The sequence below is a fragment of the Microcebus murinus genome, chromosome 21 (assembly GCF_040939455.1).
Source record: "Microcebus murinus isolate Inina chromosome 21, M.murinus_Inina_mat1.0, whole genome shotgun sequence".
Taxonomy (NCBI): Eukaryota; Metazoa; Chordata; class Mammalia; order Primates; family Cheirogaleidae; genus Microcebus; species Microcebus murinus.
The window spans coordinates 3,881,943-3,898,723 of record NC_134124.1 but is presented as its reverse complement, the minus strand read 5'-3'; the positions used below and the strand labels follow the sequence as shown (position 1 = coordinate 3,898,723).

The window sequence follows — 16,781 nt, the reverse complement described above, 5'->3', positions numbered from 1 at the left end:
CTCACATCTATAATCCTAGCACTTTGGGAGGCTGAGACAGAGGATCCCTTGAAGCCAGGAGTTCAAGACCAGCCTAAGTAACATAGAGAATCTATCTCTACAAAACATTTTAAAAATTAGCTAGGCACCCTGGCCTCCCCCTCCCCCCACTTGCAAAAAAAAAAAAAAAAAAAAAAAATTAGCTAGGCAAGGTGGCACATGCCTGTAGTCCTAGCTACTCGGGAGGCTGCAGAAGGAGGATCGCTTGAGCCCAGGTGAGCTATGATCACACCACTGGACTCCAGCCTGGGCAACAGAGTGAAGGGGGAAAAAAAAAACCTGTATCAATATGATAAAGAAGTTCTGGACCAAGCACGGTGGCTCACACCTGTAATTCTAGCACTCTGAGGGGCCAAGGCAGAAGGATCACTCAAGGTTAGGAGTTCAAAACCAGCCTGAGAAAGAGTGAGACCTCGTCTCGACTAAAAATAGAAAGAAATTAATTGGCTGACATGGCCCGATTACAGGACAGGGGATGAACACAGAACAACTAAAAATATATAGAAAAAATTAGCCGGGCATGGTAGTGCATGCCTATAGTCCCAGCTACTTGGGAGGCTGAGGCAGAAGGATTGCTTAAGTACAGGAGTTTGAGGTTGCTGTGAGCTAGGCTGATGCCACAGCACTCAGGCAACAGAGTGAGACTCTGTTTCAAAAAAAAAAAAAGTTTTGTTCTTTTAGGCTTTAGGTCTTTGTTTCCTAGACACAGTCACTCTAAAGTTTTCACAAGACTATTAATACTCTCAAGGGGAGGAAGTAAACCACTTTCACAGCCATAATTAGAAATTTAAAGATTATGCATTATAGGAATCAAAATTTTACAAATGCTACAATTATAGCTATTTACAGAAATATGCATGTAAAAAACAAGCAGAAAATATCACAAAATTGTAATTCTGATAGAGTTTCCAGAACCTGGGATTACGAAGAATTACTTCTGACCCCCTAACCATTTTCTGATATGGTTATGTTTGTGTTATACAATAAATTTACTGGCCAGGCGAGGTGGCTCACGCCTGTAATCCCAGCACTCTGGGAGGCCAAGGAGGGTGGATAGCTCAAGGTCAGGAGTTCAAAACCAGCCTGAGCAAGCGCAAGACCCCATCTCTACTATAAAAAAATAGAAAGAAATTAATTGGCCAACTAAAATATATATAAAAAAAAAATTAGCCGGGCATGGTGGCGCATGCCTGTAGTCCCAGCTACTCGGGAGGCTGAGGTAGGAGGATCGCTTGAGCCCAGGAGTTTGAGGTTGCTGTGAGCTAGGCTGACCCCACGGCACTCACCCTAGCCTGGGCAACAAAGCAAGACTCTGTAATTAATTAATTAATTAATTTACTTCTTCAACAAAAAAGGTTTGCTCAATTTATATCCCTTATAATAAATCCATCCTCTCTAAAGATTAAGCCCCAGAAAGTTTATTTGCTTTCCTCAAAATCAGTCCTGCTCCCTCCATAGAAGAAACCTGATCCCAAGATTCTCATGTTTTGGTTCTTTCTGGTTTTTTTCTTTTGGGGAGACTGGGTCTCACTGTGTCACCAAAGCTTGACGGCAGTTAGCTCACTGAAACTTCCCCAGCTCAAGCAATCCTCCCACCTCAGCCTCGCCAGCATCTGGAGCTATAGGAGCACACCACTACAAGCAGGTAACTTTTAAATTAATTGTAGAAATAGGGTCTCGCTATATTGTTCAGGCTGATCTTGAGCTCCTGGCCTTAAACAATCCTCCCATCTCAGCCTCCCAAAGTGCTGGGATTACAAGCATGAGCCACTACCATCCAGCCAATTCCTGTGTTTTATTTTTTTCTTAGCTACCCTGTTCACCAAGCAAATCCTTCAAATAAATGACCAACTAAAAAAAGCACTAAAAAAAACCAAGAAGTGAAGCTATAATGTATTCTAAAAGAGGCAAAAGATATAAATAAAGAGGCAGCTCAAGGTGTAGTCAATAAACTTAATATATTCTTATTTCTAATATAAATTATATTGTGTTCATAACATTTAAATATTCACTCATTTAAAGATATACAACTAAAAATAGTAAGATGCCAACTACTTCCTATTAGATTAAAAAAATTAAACTTCAATATTCCAATGTGGGCAAGGATGTGAGGAAACCATGTGTCTAAATTCATAAATGTGTCTAAATTCATAAATCTAAATTTATACAACTTTTTTGGAGAGTAATTTTATAATATTTATATGATATGATCACATTTTTTAAGTAAAAATAATGTATATCAATATATAACTTTTTCAGAAAAACATTTTCTTATAAGGCCAACTATTATTTTATCTTTCTATTTATTTTATGTATTATCATATACTTAGAAACAAAGCATATAACATTTAAAAAACAAGAATTTGTCATCACAGAAACAAGTTTGATATTATGCAACTGTTTTTAAGTTGGCAAACATACGCCAGCATCTTTTTCTTTTTCATCTTCTTTGTCATCTTTGTCTTTTTTCTTCTCTTTAGAACTTTCCCCACCATCTGTTTTCTCTTTGGACCTAGATCTACCAAAAAAACGAAGAAAATGAGAAGACGAACATGTATTTGTGCTTAGAAATATTCATCTTAGGATACTGTTACAGACATATTTTCTTTTTTAAGAAATAAACTTCTAAGAGTCAATTGGATTTTCATATTCCATTAATAAATACCCTGAAAATATCATCAAAAATTAATTCCATGACACTAATGTTAAACATTACTAAATATTTAATAATTTAATCAAGTAAAACAGACATACAATATAAAAACAATTACAAAATTTAAATGGGATAGTTAAAATTTAATAAGTGGAGCAATATACCAAGATATTCTGCAAGATAATATATATAAATAATACAATTTACAATCTTAATGGGTTTGCACTGTGACTCTACTTATGGTATCTTATAATGAATAAAATTTCTTAATGTAACCAAATTAAGTAGTCCTTTCCCCTCCTTTATATTTAGTGCTTTTTTAAGTAGTTTAGAAATCCAGATTTGATGAAGATACTCAAGTGAGGAAGATATTCTCCAGTATAAACTTCTAAAAGATGTATATTAATAGTTTTGCCATCTAATTTGGTCTTTAATCTGTCTGGAATTGCTTTTTGTGCATAGAATGAGGCAGATGGTCTTATTAATATTTCATTATAGGATAGCACTCCTAGCACTCTGGGAGGCCAAGGCGGGTGGATTGCTCAAGGTCAGGAGTTCGAAACCAGCCTGAGCAAGAGAGAGACCCTGTCTCTATTAAAAATAGAAAGAAATTAATTGGCCAACTAATACATATAGAAAAAATTAGCCGGGCATGGTGGTTCACGCCTGTAGTCCTAGCTACTCGGGAGGCTGAGGCACGAGGATTGCTTGAACCCAGGAGTTTGAGGTTGCTGTAAGCCAGGCTCACACCACAGCACTCACTCTAGCTGGGGCAACAAAGCGAGACTCTGTCTCAAAAAAAAAAAAACAAAAACAAAAAAACCCCAAGTCCCAATGGTATTATACTGACCTTGGTAAAATAAAAGTAAAACGTATAAACATAGGAAAATATTAATCACTAGTATAAAGAATATACAGAAAAGAAATTCAAGCCCATATATCAACTATACTCTAGGGTAGAAAAACTCTAGGGTAGAAAAACTAATAGGTAAAGAACAAACCATTGATAGGAGAAATATAAAGAGTAAACATATTATATCTAACAGATATAAATGATACCTCAAAATTGAATGTTCTGGCATCTTAAGGAATTATGTACATTTTACTTACAAAGGCATAAATACCAACAAAATAATTTCAAAGGAATAAAACAGAGTTCCTGCAAAGATGTCTATAAAATATACTTCTGACCATTAACAGGATATATTCAATAAGGGTACAATGCATTCAATGTTAAAACTGACAGAATCAAGTCTTTTCAATTTGAGTTACAGGCTTTATAACCTACTAAAATAAAATTCTGCCAGCCGAATCCAGTAATTATTTATGAATTAAAAGGGGGGGGGAAGGAATGCTCAAAGAAGAGAGCAGTTCCCAACCTGCCTGATAGATACAGTTCAATAAAAACATTACCTGTTCTCAGCTTTCTTGCTTTTATTGCCAGGACTGGAGGATCGGGATCGCCGGCCCCGGCTTCTACTCCTTGAGCGTCTCCTGTCTCTACTGCGAGATCGTCTCCGCTCTCGGCTTCTGTCCCTCTCTCTACTTCTGGAACGCCTGAAAAAGGGACACTTTTCATTTATTCTATGGCCAAGTGGAGCTACTATTTTAAATCACAATCCTGTTCCATGTTGAAAGAGTCTTAATTATTACCACTATTAAAGGCAGAGGCCTGAATGAACTATAAAATCAGCTAAATAAACAACATAGTACCATTGCTCTCTCTCCTTCCAATCGCTGAAAAAACTATAGTCAAATTCTTTCTGTGATCTGTTTATAGCACCAGTTACAGTTCAACCTTGTCTTCCTTTCCCATTTTAAAGAGAAACTGTGTTAATTTGTTGTTGTTGTTTTTGTTTTGTTTCTTTGGTGTGGGGAAGATTATTTTTATTTACAGCCTGTTTTTCACCTCCAGAAATCCAGAAAAGGTGACAGCTGCTTGACTGGTGCCAAGGAATACGTAATCAAGTGAAAATTAGGGTATGCTTTAATTTAAATGTAAGGCAGTTCATTAAAATAGTTTAAAACAGTGAGGAGGGTGTGGAGAAGGCTCTGCCCCCTATTTCCTTCTGTCTGACAGATGCTATGAACACATCGGTCAGCTCTCTTAGGGAAAAACTTATTACCTCATGGTTTAGTTCATTTTTTACCTCCTTCAGAGGGCCTCAAGGGTTCTCTTTGGGTTATGGGAAATACAGTCTAAAGTTTCCAAACTAACATTGTTTGAGAGAGTTTTTATAGGCAAATCCTTCTAGGTCTGATCAAAGAAGCCAGGGATAAAGCAGAGGGGCCACAAATGCACCACCAAATTCCGGTGCAAAAAAAACACTTTTGAAGAAGCCCAATTTAGCTGAGAAGACCCAATTTACCAATGGTCCTTTGGAAATTAATGTCTTACCTCAGACGCTTCCTGTCCCTTGACCGAGATCTTCTTTTATCCCTGCTACGGGATCTCTCTCGCCTTCTGTCTCTATCTCTACTTCTAGACCGTCTGTCATCTCCACGTTTACTTCTTTTGTCTGAGGGTGAGCGACTTCTAGATCGACTTCCAGAGCGTCCTCGTGATGCTGATCGCTTCCGATAGTGGCTAGCGGAGTATAAAGTCAAAGATTAAGTTCAGCAAATACAGTTCACTTCTAACATAGTTCATTTATATTATTACATTTTTTCCAAAAGGAATTCAGCAGACAAACACTGAAAGAAGTTTTTTTTTTTTTTTTTTTTGAGACAGAGTCTCACTTTGTTGCCCAGGCTAAAGTGAGTGCCGTGGCATCAGCCTGGCTCACTGCAACCTCAATCTCCGGGGCTCAGCGATCCTACTGCCTCAGCCTCCCGAGTAGCTGGGACTACAGGCATGCGCCACCATGCCCGGCTAATTTTTTTGTATATATATTTTTAGTTGGTCAATTAATTTCTTTCTATTTTTGTTAGAGACGGGGTCTCGCTCAGGCTGGTTTCGAACTCCTGACCTTGAGCAATCCGCCCACCTCGGCCTCCCAAAGTGCTAGGATTACAGGCGTGAGCCACCACGCCCGGCCTGAAAGAAGTTTTTATAAACTTTTTTGAAATTAGGAGAAAAAGAAATGAACCCTTCTGCTACAGCACACCTATAGGTGGAAAATACATTTACATTTAATATAATTCAATATAGTCAATATTCATATAATCAATATATTGAATATAATCAATATTCAAATAAATGTGACACCTGTCACAGGGACTTGAAGGAGATAAAGGAAGGAACTATGTAGATACATGGGGAACTTTCTAGGCAAAAACAACAAAGCCGTGTAAGGTGGCTCATGCCTGTAATCCTAACACTCTGGGAAGCCAAGGTGGGAGGATTGCTTAAGGCCTAGAGTTCAAGACCATCCTGAGCAAGACTGACACCTGTCTCCACCAGAAATAGAAAGAAATTAGCCAGACAAGTAAATATAGAAAAGAAAAACTAGCTGGGCATAATGGTGCACACTTGTAGTCCCAGGTACTCAGGAGGCTGAGGCTGGAGGATTGCTTGAGCCCAGGAGTTTGAGGTTGCTGTGAGCTAGGCTGACACCACAGCACTCTAGCCTAGGCAACAGAGCAAGACTCTGTCCCCCCACGCTCCGAAAAAAATAGTAAAGAAAAAATAATTAGCCAGACATGAAGGCATGCACCTATAGTCCCAGCTACTTGGGAGGCTGAAGCAGGTAATATCACTTGAGCCCAGGAGTTTCAGGCTGCAGTGAGCTATGATGGCAGCACTGCACTACAGCCTGGGTGACAGAGACCCTGTCTCTTTAAAATAATAAAAAGGACAACAACTGCAAAGTCCCTGAGGAGGAAACTTGACTGCTGCATTCAAGGAACAGCAAGGATTCCAGTTGTGGCTAGGGTTTAAAGAATGAGAGACAGAGAGTGCCATGAGACGAGGTCAGAGAAACAGTAGGGCAGCCTTATATAATATATGGACCTCCTTACTGGCCATTATATAAGGACTTTGTTACTCTAAGATGAAAAGATACATTATGAAGATGTTAAGCAGAGGAGTGACATGATCTCACTAATGTTTTTAAAATATCACCCTAGCTGCTGAGTGAAGAACAAACAAAACAAAGGGAGGCAAGGGCAAAAGGATAGAAAACTGATAGGATGCTACAGCAATATAGACAAGAAACAGTGATGCCTTAGATAAGAATGGCAGGTGTGGAGATGTTAAGACATGTCAAAATCCAGATATTCTAGGCCGGGCGCTGTGGCTCACGCCTGTAATCCTAGCTCTTGGGAGGCCGAGGCGGGCGGATTGCTCAAGGTCAGGAGTTCAATACCAGCCTGAGCAAGAGCGAGACCCCGTCTCTACTATAAATAGAAAGAAATTAATTGGCCAACTGATATATATATAAAATTAGCCGGGCATGGTGGCACATGCCTGTAGTCCCAGCTACTCGGGAGGCTGAGGCAGGAGGATCGCTTGAGCCCAGGAGTTTGAGGTTGCTGTGAGCTAGGCTGACGCCACGGCACTCACTCTAGCCTGGACAACAAAATGAGACTCTGTCTCAAAAAAAAAAAAAAAAAAAAAAAAAAATCCAGATATTCTGAAACTAGCACTGATGAAATTTAACAAATTAAGTTCAAGTGTGACAGCAAGAAAGAATTCACTCCACGACTAACTGGAGCAAGTAGAAAAATGTTACACTGGCTGTAGCATGAGAGATCTAACAATTAGGAGAGGAACAATTCAAGAAGAAATCAATTTGAAACAGGTGTAGTAATGATCTGGGCAATAAATGATTAGGGCCTCAATTAAGACAAGGAGAGCAAGAATGGGTTAAGGGTGTAGAGTCTAACTGGATATGGGCCATAAAAGAAAATGAGGCCAGGAGGTGGCTCATGCCTGTAATCCTAGCACTTTAGGAGGCCAACGCAGGAGGACCACTTGAGCCCAAGAGTTTGAGGTTGTAGTGACTTATAATGACACCACTGCACTCTAGCCCAGGAAACAGAGCGAGACCCTGTCTCAAAAAGAAAAAAAAGAAGAAGAAAAGAACGAGTCAAATAAATATCCTTTCCAGATGTCTGGTCTGGGTAATCAGATGAAGTCAACACCTTCAGGGAGATTTAAAATACCTTCGCAGGACTTTCTGTAAAGAAATATTTTTTATCTTCGCCCATGTAATGACTACACGGTCTTTATATTTGCCAGATTTCATCAAGCTCTACCCTTAAGCTTTGTCCTTTTTCCTGAATGTTAATTATACCTCAATAAAGTACTGCTAGTATAAAAAAAACCCACTGTTCCCACATATAAAAGATCTTTCAGTCACTGCTAAATACATATAAAAAGTCATTTTTAAGAGAAAAACCTCCGGCCAGGTGCAGTGGTGAGGTCTGTAATCCCAGCACTTTGGGAGGCCCAGGAGGGAGGGCAGCCGGAGGCCAGGAATTCAAGACCTCATCTCTGCAAAAATTTTAAAAATTAGCCAGGCAAAGTAGCGCATGCCTGTAGTCCCAGCTACTCCGGATACTCAGGCGGGAGGATCGCTTCCGCCCAGGATCAACGCTGCCATGAGCTATGACCGCACCACTACACTCCAGCCTGGCCCACAGAGCAAGACCCCAGACCGTCTCTGAAGAGGGTCTCTGAAGAAGGAAAAAAAAAGATAAAAATCTCAAAGTGCCGAACAAGTTATGAACAGTCTAAAGTTGTGATGATGGGATTCCTGGGACTAGGCTCTATGAAGGAAGCTTGACCCAGCCGCTGGGGGACACGCCAGAGTCCCGAATGATGCAAAGATGACACTGGCCTCCTCAGAGTCTTGGAAACCGACTCCATTCGCCACGCACACTTACACTACCCAGATACATTGCAGATGGGTCACGAATTTTAAGATAAAAAAAAAGAAACCAAAAAATAACTTTAGGAAAACGGTGAGCTTTAAAAAAAATAAAGTTGTGGTGAGATTTCATAGTTCTAGTAAGGTCTCCCAGACCACGGTTTCAAAATGATAGAAAACAAATAACAAAAAACTGCGAAACCTCTTTGCAATATAAATGTCCACGCCACAAATACTTATCGTAGTCCGGTAAAAGCCCGGTCGTGTACAGAGCTCTAGGTGCCGTAAAGATGTCCGCCCCCACGATCCCTTCGGCTGACGGAGGACAAGAACTAAAATACAGAGTGATGGGCACCTGGGAAATGCTACAAACGTGAAGAGACGATGGAATTCAACTGGGACCGCTACTGACTGAGGTGATCAGGGAGGCTCCGTGGAATTGGCGGGACGTGGTGCCGACCGCGGGCGTCCCGGAGGGCAGTTCCCGCTCCGGGGCTCGAACCGGCCGGCGGCAGTGCCAGGGCAGCCCATGCCCGTCGCCGGCCCAAGCACAGCCATTTTCTCAGCGGAGGTCCCCCAGCCGCTCGAGTGGCCGCACGTGGGCCCGCACCAGGCCTGGCCCCGCGGCCACCTCAACTCCCGCCTCTCCTCACGACCCCAGGAAGCCGCCCGCCCGCCTCACCGCGACTCCCGGCCCATGCTCCTGGCCGCGCGAAAGCCGAGGCCCTGAGGGACGACTCGCCAGCGAACGGGACAAAGCAGGAAGCTGCGCTGCCCTGGGCGCGCCAGGCGAGAATCCAATCTAAGAGGTGGCAGCAGCTACAGCACAGGCTGCCATTCCAGCGCGGCCAACGAAAGAAAACAGGACGTGCTGGCGCCGGCGGCAGAAAGAAGAAAGAAGCCGGCCGGAAGCCGCTGCCTCTGCACAGCGCCGCCTGTCGGCGGGAGGGCGCACAGCGCCGACCGCGCCGGAACCGCGACGCCTTGGTGGGGCTCCCCGGCCCCTGGCTGGTGGGGTTGAGGGCGGCGCCGCAGCCACGCGGCCCCCGGGAGGAGCTCGGCTGTGGCGCGCTCGGAGGCTTCTCTGGCACGCGCTGCTATCCCGGGCCTGTCCTGGTCCTGGGGCGCCCAGTATCTAGTGGGGGAAACAGACGTGAATGAAAATACAAGCAGAGGCTGGTGCGGTGGCTCACGCCTGTACTAGCACTCGGAGTGGCCGAGGCGGGAGGATCGCTCGAGGTCTGGAGTTCGAGACCAGCCAGCGCAAGAGCGAGACCCCCGTATCTACTAAAACTGTAAAGAAATTAATTGGTCAACTAAAAATATATAGAAAAATTTAACCGGGCATGGTGGCGCGTGCCTGTAGTCCCAGCTACTCGGGAAGCTGAGGCAGGAGGATCGCTTGAGCCCAGGAGTTTGAGGTTGCTGTGAGCTAGGCTGACGCCACGGCACTCACTCTAGCCTGGGCAACAGAGTGAGACTGTGCCTCAAAAAAAAAAAAAAAGAAAGAAAGAAAAGAAAAGATACACAAGCAGATGTAACACAGCAAGGAAACGCCGCCATTGGAGAAGGTTCAGAAAAAGAGTTCCCCGAGGAACTTTGAGATGAGATTTCAAGACGGAGAAGGAGTTAACCTGATGGGGAAGAGGATGAGAACTAAAAATGCATTACCAAAAGGTTATGATGGTTCTCAACATTGCCCTCATAGATGAGCTTTAACAGCAAAGCTGTTAAAAACAAAACGGATCTCTGGCTTCCACCCTGATGTCCTCATTTAACTGGCCTGGCGTGCTACCTGTGCATTGGGGATTTGGGAATTTTTACCAGGTGATTCTGAAGTACATTCCAGATTGAGAACAGCTATGATGAGGCCATTGCACACCGGCCTGGGCTACAGAGCGAGACCCCGTCCATACATACATACATACATATATACACACATAAAATCTCGTGGAACACACAGGAAATATTGAGTTGTTTTTGCAGAAAGTGGTAATGGAGTTCTGGAGGCTCTCAGTTTTATTTCAAATGCCTCTGTACGTACTACTTTCTTCTCTCACACCAAAGATGATGGGGGGAAAAAGTTCGTTTTGACTGTGGTGTTTATTGCATAGATTTGTACATTTTTCAAAATTCATTCAACTGTACATTTCAGATTGGTGCAGGTTAGTGTATGTAAATTTGTCCTTAACACTTTTTTTTTCAGACAGGGTTCTGCTCTCTCCCCAGAGCTACAGCTCAATTGCAACCTCAAACTGCAGGGCTCAAGCTATCCTTCTCCCTCCGCCTCCTGAGTAGCTAAGACTACATGCCTGCGCCACCACGCCCAGCTAATCTCCCCATTTTTTGTAGAGATGGAGTCTGGGCTCTTGTTCAAGGCTGGTCTCAAACTCCCAGCCTGAATCCTCCTAGTGTTAGAATTACAAAGTGTTAGAATTATAAGAATGAGTATCATGCCCAGCCTAATCTTTCAGAAAAAGGAAATCAAGGAGTAAGACTCCAAGATCAGTTTCTGCTCCTCCCCTGTGCTTGCTATCCACCCATGGCAGTAGTGAGTAGGGTAGAGACTGGAGGGTCTGGCAGTCCCTGCTAAGGGTAAGAACAGGCTGGATGAGGAGGAAGGCCAGGCATCCCAGCCACTGTAAATTGCTTGAATGTGGGCCACAGCTAAGGACTGTAGATTTCAGTCTAAGAGCCATAGAAAACCACTAGTGGCTTAAACAGTGGGGGACAATGAGAAGTGGTCAGATCCTGGTTGTCTTCTGGAGGCAGCTCTCAATTCCCTAATTAATAAATCGGATGTGAGCTGAGGGAAAGGAAGGAGTAAAGATGAGCAGAGCTTTTATGGATTGTTGTGAATTTGTAGAGATGAGAAAGGCACAGAAGCAGTAGATTTGGTGGAAGAAAGTCAGCGGTGTTTCAGTCATGTGATGTTTGATATGCCTACTAGACAACCAGGATGTCTAACAGCTACATAATGGGATATATCCAGGGGTGGGAAACCTGCAGCCTTAAGACCACATGCAGCCTTCTAGGCCCTTAAGTGCAGCCATTTGACTGAATCCAAATTTTATAGAACAAATTCTTTTATTACTACAGTTTTGTTCATCTTTTGTATTTTTAAAATGAATATATTTAAAATACAAAAGAATAAAATAAGTTTAAATGAAATAATCCTCCCTGAATGACCAGCACAATTAGAACATCAGTAAACCATAAAGGTTAAATTGACAGCTGCTAAGCTTATTTAGTTCTAACTGAATCTAAGCTGATTTAGTTCTAACTTCCCCCAGCTGCCAGGCCCCACTACCCCAAAGGCTGATTGGTGAGAGTTTATGGGAGTCGAGTAAACCAATCTGTTATCAGCTTTTGACAATGTGCACTGTGTTTCTGTTGAGGTGGAATTTGTGATAGCTGCACAGCTCAACAGTATTTTTTAATTCTGTCTGCTTAACAGTCCATCATGTCAAAGAAGACCAGGAGAATGCTGAAGGAAGAAAACATTTTTTTTATGAGGATTGGAATTATTATCTTTAGATCTTATTATTATCTTATTAGATCTTATTATCTTGTTAAGATCATATTATCTTGTTTCTGCTAAAGATAATATGATTTGCTTGCTTTGTGATATTGCAATATCAACATGAAAGAAACTCAATGCTCACTCACTCAGCATTATTAACATTCATAAGGACCACAAATATTTTAAATTAGAGGGAGAGGCACAAAAGGTTGTATGGCAGAAATTAAAAGATGAAAAACAAAAGACAGTTCTTTCAAGTAGCAATAAGACCTGGAAATAATGCCACCAAAACAACTTATAATGTAGCTTATACACTCAGGAAAAAAGGGAAGCCATTCAGTGATGAAGAAATTGTGAAAGAATGCATTGTCAAACTGGTATGATGTTTATACCAACATTTCAAAGTACAAAAAAGCAGCCTCTTTCATAACTGATCAGCAGCATGAATTAGCCTTCAACTTAACAACTTCATGCAATATTTCAAAAGGAAAATATATATTATTCAATTGCTTTGGATGAATCAACTGATACTCATGACTTGGCACAGGTTTTATACTTCATTTGGGTCATAACAGAGGATTTTCTTTGCTACAAAGAGTGACTCTCTTTGGGCACTCTTGCAAACAGAACATGGGGAATAGGTATCAACAACTTTCAAGATAAATGTCATAAAGTTGGACTGAATTTGGTAAATTTAATGACTGTATGTACAGATGGTGCACCTGCCATGACAGGAAAACATGAAGAGTTTATTGCACAGATAAAAAAGTATTAAGAGATCCAGATGCTCTCACTTCTTTCATTGTACTCGGATCAGCAAAATCTGCTTAAAGCTACTTTAAGTGACACTTTGCAAAAAGTTGTAAGTATTGTTAACTATATTTGACCAAATACAACACGGCATCATCAATTAAGTAACAAGCTAAAGTTAAATAATGAGGTATTCAATGTGGATGTGCCATATCATTCTAAAGTGTGTTGGCTATCGCAGGGACAGGTGTTAGCCAAAATTTTAATCTCTGCAAGAACATAGTTAAATTTTATGAAGAACAGAATCAGCAATGTGAATTATTCAAAGATTTCTATAGGAATGCAGCATTTCTGTGTGACACTTTGTCAAATCAAAATGACTTGAATATTTCTTTGCAAGGTAAAACTAAGTCTATATATGATATGTGGCAAAAAATCCAAGCATTTATAAAAAAGCTTTTTTCAAAACTCGTCTTCAAAAAGAAATTGCAGATGAACATTTTCCTCAGTTAGCAAAAGCCAATGATGAGCAGGATGATATATGTGAATTATCTGAAGAATACAGAGCTGTGATAGACCTATTAATTGGAGAATACACTGAAAGGTTCACTGACTTTGAGAATCATGACATCACACTCAAATTAGCATTTCAGGCTTACCTAGTTGATATCAACAAGGCACCTAAAGAACTACAGATGGAATTGATTGAGCTCTCAGTAGATGACATCTCAAAGTCATTGTTTGATGCTAAGAAAGAGCCAATTGAAATGTGGAAAAATGCAGAATTCCCATGACTTTGGCAACATGCCCAAAAAATGCTTTCTTGCTTTTCAACCACTTATAGCTGCAAATCTATATTCTTCTACCTAACCCAAATCAAGATGCCCTTAAGGTCACAAATGACTAATACCCATCTAGAGCAGGGGTCCCCAACCTTTTTGGAACTAGGGACTGGTTTCATGGAAGACAATCTTTCCACAGATGTGGGGCAGGGGTTGGGGTGTTTCAGGCTGATTCAAATGCAAATGTATTTATTATGCACTTTATTTATATTGTTATTACATTGTAATATATAATGAAATAACTGTACCCACTCGCCGTAATGCAGACTCTAACGCCACTGCTGATATGACAGGAGGCGGAGCTCAGGCAGTGATGGGAGCAATGGGGAGCAGCGTAAATACAGATGAAGCTTACCCACGACTCACCCATCAACCACTCACCTCTTGCTGTTCGCCCCCATTCCTACCAGGCCACAGACTACCACTACCGGTCTGGTCGGCGGCCCAGGGGTTAGGGACTACAAATTTAGAGGATCAACTAAAACTGCAGACCTCCATGCTGCAAACAAATATGCAAATACTTTCCAACAAAAAGCAAACACAATGAAGTCATTAAAAGGTTAACTTTAAAATTAACAAGTAGTTTTCATTTTTTGAAATTTTTAAGTACACAGTAAGTAGATTTTTACAAAATAATGTACATTTTTAAGTATATCTAATTATAGCTTCTTGAATGTGGTCTTATTCAATTATAGCTAAGTTAATGTTGCCTTCCAACATGAAAAGGTTATCCAGCCCTGGATATATCCATCTGGAGTTAAAGGGAGAAATAGAGGTGGGAGAGATATAAGTCATCAGCATTTTATGGAATGTATAATTCATGGTATTTAAAGCCATGGAACTGGATGAGGCCATGCAGAAGTGAATGGAAATAAGGGTCTTTAACTTTTAAAACAAATACAACTTGAATATTGCTTAGAATCACAGAATTTATGTGGCAGCTGGAATAGATTTTTAAATCACACTCAAGTTTTTTTTTTTTTTTGAGACAGAGTTTCGCTCTGTTGTCTGGGCTAGAATACAGTGGTATCTGCCTAGCTCACAGCAACCTCAAATTCCTGTGCGCAAGAGCTCCTCCTGTCTTAGCCTCCTGAGTAGCTGGGACTAAGCGTCACCACCACACCCAGCTAATTTTTTTTTTTTCCCAGAATTTTTTTAGAGATGGGGTCTTGCTCTTGCTCAGGCTGGTCTCGAACTCCTGACCTCAAGTGATTCTCCCACCTAGGCCTCCCAGAATTTTAAAATTACAAGCATGAGGCTGGGCACAGTGGCTCATGCCTGTAATCCTAGCACTCTGGGAGGCCAAGGCAGGCAGATTGCTTGAGGTCAGGAGTTCGAAACCAGCCTGAGCAAGAGCAAGACCCTGTCTCTACTATAAATAGAAAGAAATTAATTGGCCAGCTAACATATATATAGAAAAAATTAGCCGGGCATGGTGGCGCATGCATGTAGTCCCAGCTACTCGGGAGGGTGAGGCAGGAGGTGAGCCCAGGAGTTTGAGGATGCTGTGAGCTAGGCTGATGCCGCGGCACTCACTTAGCCTGGGCAACAGAGAGACTCTGTCTCAAAAAAAAAAAAAAAAAAGAGATTACAAGCATGAGCCATGGTGCCTGGCCTAAACTTCTTGATAATAAGAAAACTGAAACTCAGGGAACATATTCTAGGTCTAGATCACTAATATTGTTGGAATCTAAACTGTAACTAGAACCCACATAACACTCTTCAAGATACTTGACTGTTTATAACTTCCCTTTAAGAGAACACATTAACATGATGATTCTAACTACCTTATATATTTTATGTCCACAATCTATTTATGTTAAGTTCACATCATTTCTGTCCTGGAGGAATGTTTTATCTATTAGCACAAGTGAAGAAGTGATTATACTCTACTGTCTCCAATATATCACATTCAGCAAATTGCCTTGGCTTCCAAAGCAGCAGATTTTTATTCTAATTAACCCAGTTCTGAGTACCTCATAACTCCCTTGCTATTTTTAGTACCAACTGTGATGCACACATATCTGTTTATACAACTAATCAGAAAAAAACTACTAGGCAATATGGTCAACGATTTCACCTATAAACAACCATTGTTATCAATCGTTTTAATCCATATACATTTCAAAACCCAGAAATTTCTAATTTTTAGTTATTCCAAACACTAAGAAACTTCCATTCCCATTTGATAGTAAATTATTAAACATACTTAAGCAAATGACCAGGGAGATGCCAATCAGTGAAGAGAAAAAGGGGCACCAACACAGACATCGTATGGCTCTTCTTGAAATATAAATTTGGTAATAATCTACAATTACTAAAATTTTGCATGTGTCACCTATTATTTTTGTTAAACAAACAAAAGTATGGCTGGGCACAGTGGCTCACACCTGTAATCCTAGCACTTTGGGAGGCCAAGACAGGAGGATCACTGAGGCTAGAAATTCAAGATAAGACTGAGCAACATAGTGAGACCCCATCTCTATGAAAAATAGAAAGATAAGCCAAGCATGGTGGTGAGCACCTGTAGTCCTAGCTACTTGAAAGGCTGAGGCAGGAGGACCACCTGAGCCTGGGAGCCAGAGGTTGCAGTGACTATGACACCACTGTACACTAGCCTGGGCAACAGAATGACTGAAGACCATTTGTCTTCCCAGGGATTAAAAGTGGTAAGTGACAACTCTAAGGATGCTTCACAGTCCTATATATACTAGATTCATTATGGAATCAGGAAAAATGTGTGCCTATTATCTTACCCCAAATCAGAAGAGACTTTATTATACTTATTCTCCAGTACTCTGATTCAAAATAAAAATTAAAAAAATCAAGACTTAGTAATAAAAAGTTTATGTTTTTAATATCACATGGATTAACCAAATAGACCATAAAAAAATCTGTAAAGAAATATAACACCAAGCAATATACCACTTAAATTTTATACTCTTTGAAGACAAACCTTCCAAATGTGATAGTTACCAAATTAGTTAAAAGGATATTTACGCTACTGGGTTATATGCCTCAATTCTTTACAACCCATTTTTAATCTAATCATTTTGTTCTAGTTTGCTTTAAAAAACATACTTCTGAAAATTGAAAGCACAAGTTGAAAATTTCCAATTCTGAGTTTGGTATACAGGAAATAAAAATTTTATAAAAACCTT

At 40.9% G+C, this 16,781-nt stretch overlaps 1 protein-coding gene across 2 annotated transcripts in view; it reads right to left on the bottom strand.

The window, feature by feature from the left end:
- DDX46 (DEAD-box helicase 46) overlaps positions 1–9,421 on the bottom strand; it is a 58,162-nt gene extending 48,741 nt beyond the window's left edge. For both annotated transcript variants that reach the window (XM_075996059.1, XM_075996060.1), the window contains exons 1-4: positions 9,188–9,421; positions 5,091–5,279; positions 4,106–4,249; positions 2,461–2,557 (exon numbers count right to left, since the gene is read on the bottom strand). In XM_075996059.1, coding sequence (XP_075852174.1) covers positions 2,461–2,557; positions 4,106–4,249; positions 5,091–5,279; positions 9,188–9,204 — 447 coding nt within the window. In that variant the 5' untranslated portion in view covers positions 9,205–9,421. The remainder of the gene's footprint in view (positions 1–2,460; positions 2,558–4,105; positions 4,250–5,090; positions 5,280–9,187) is intronic.
- Between the last annotated feature and the right edge of the window lie 7,360 nt (positions 9,422–16,781).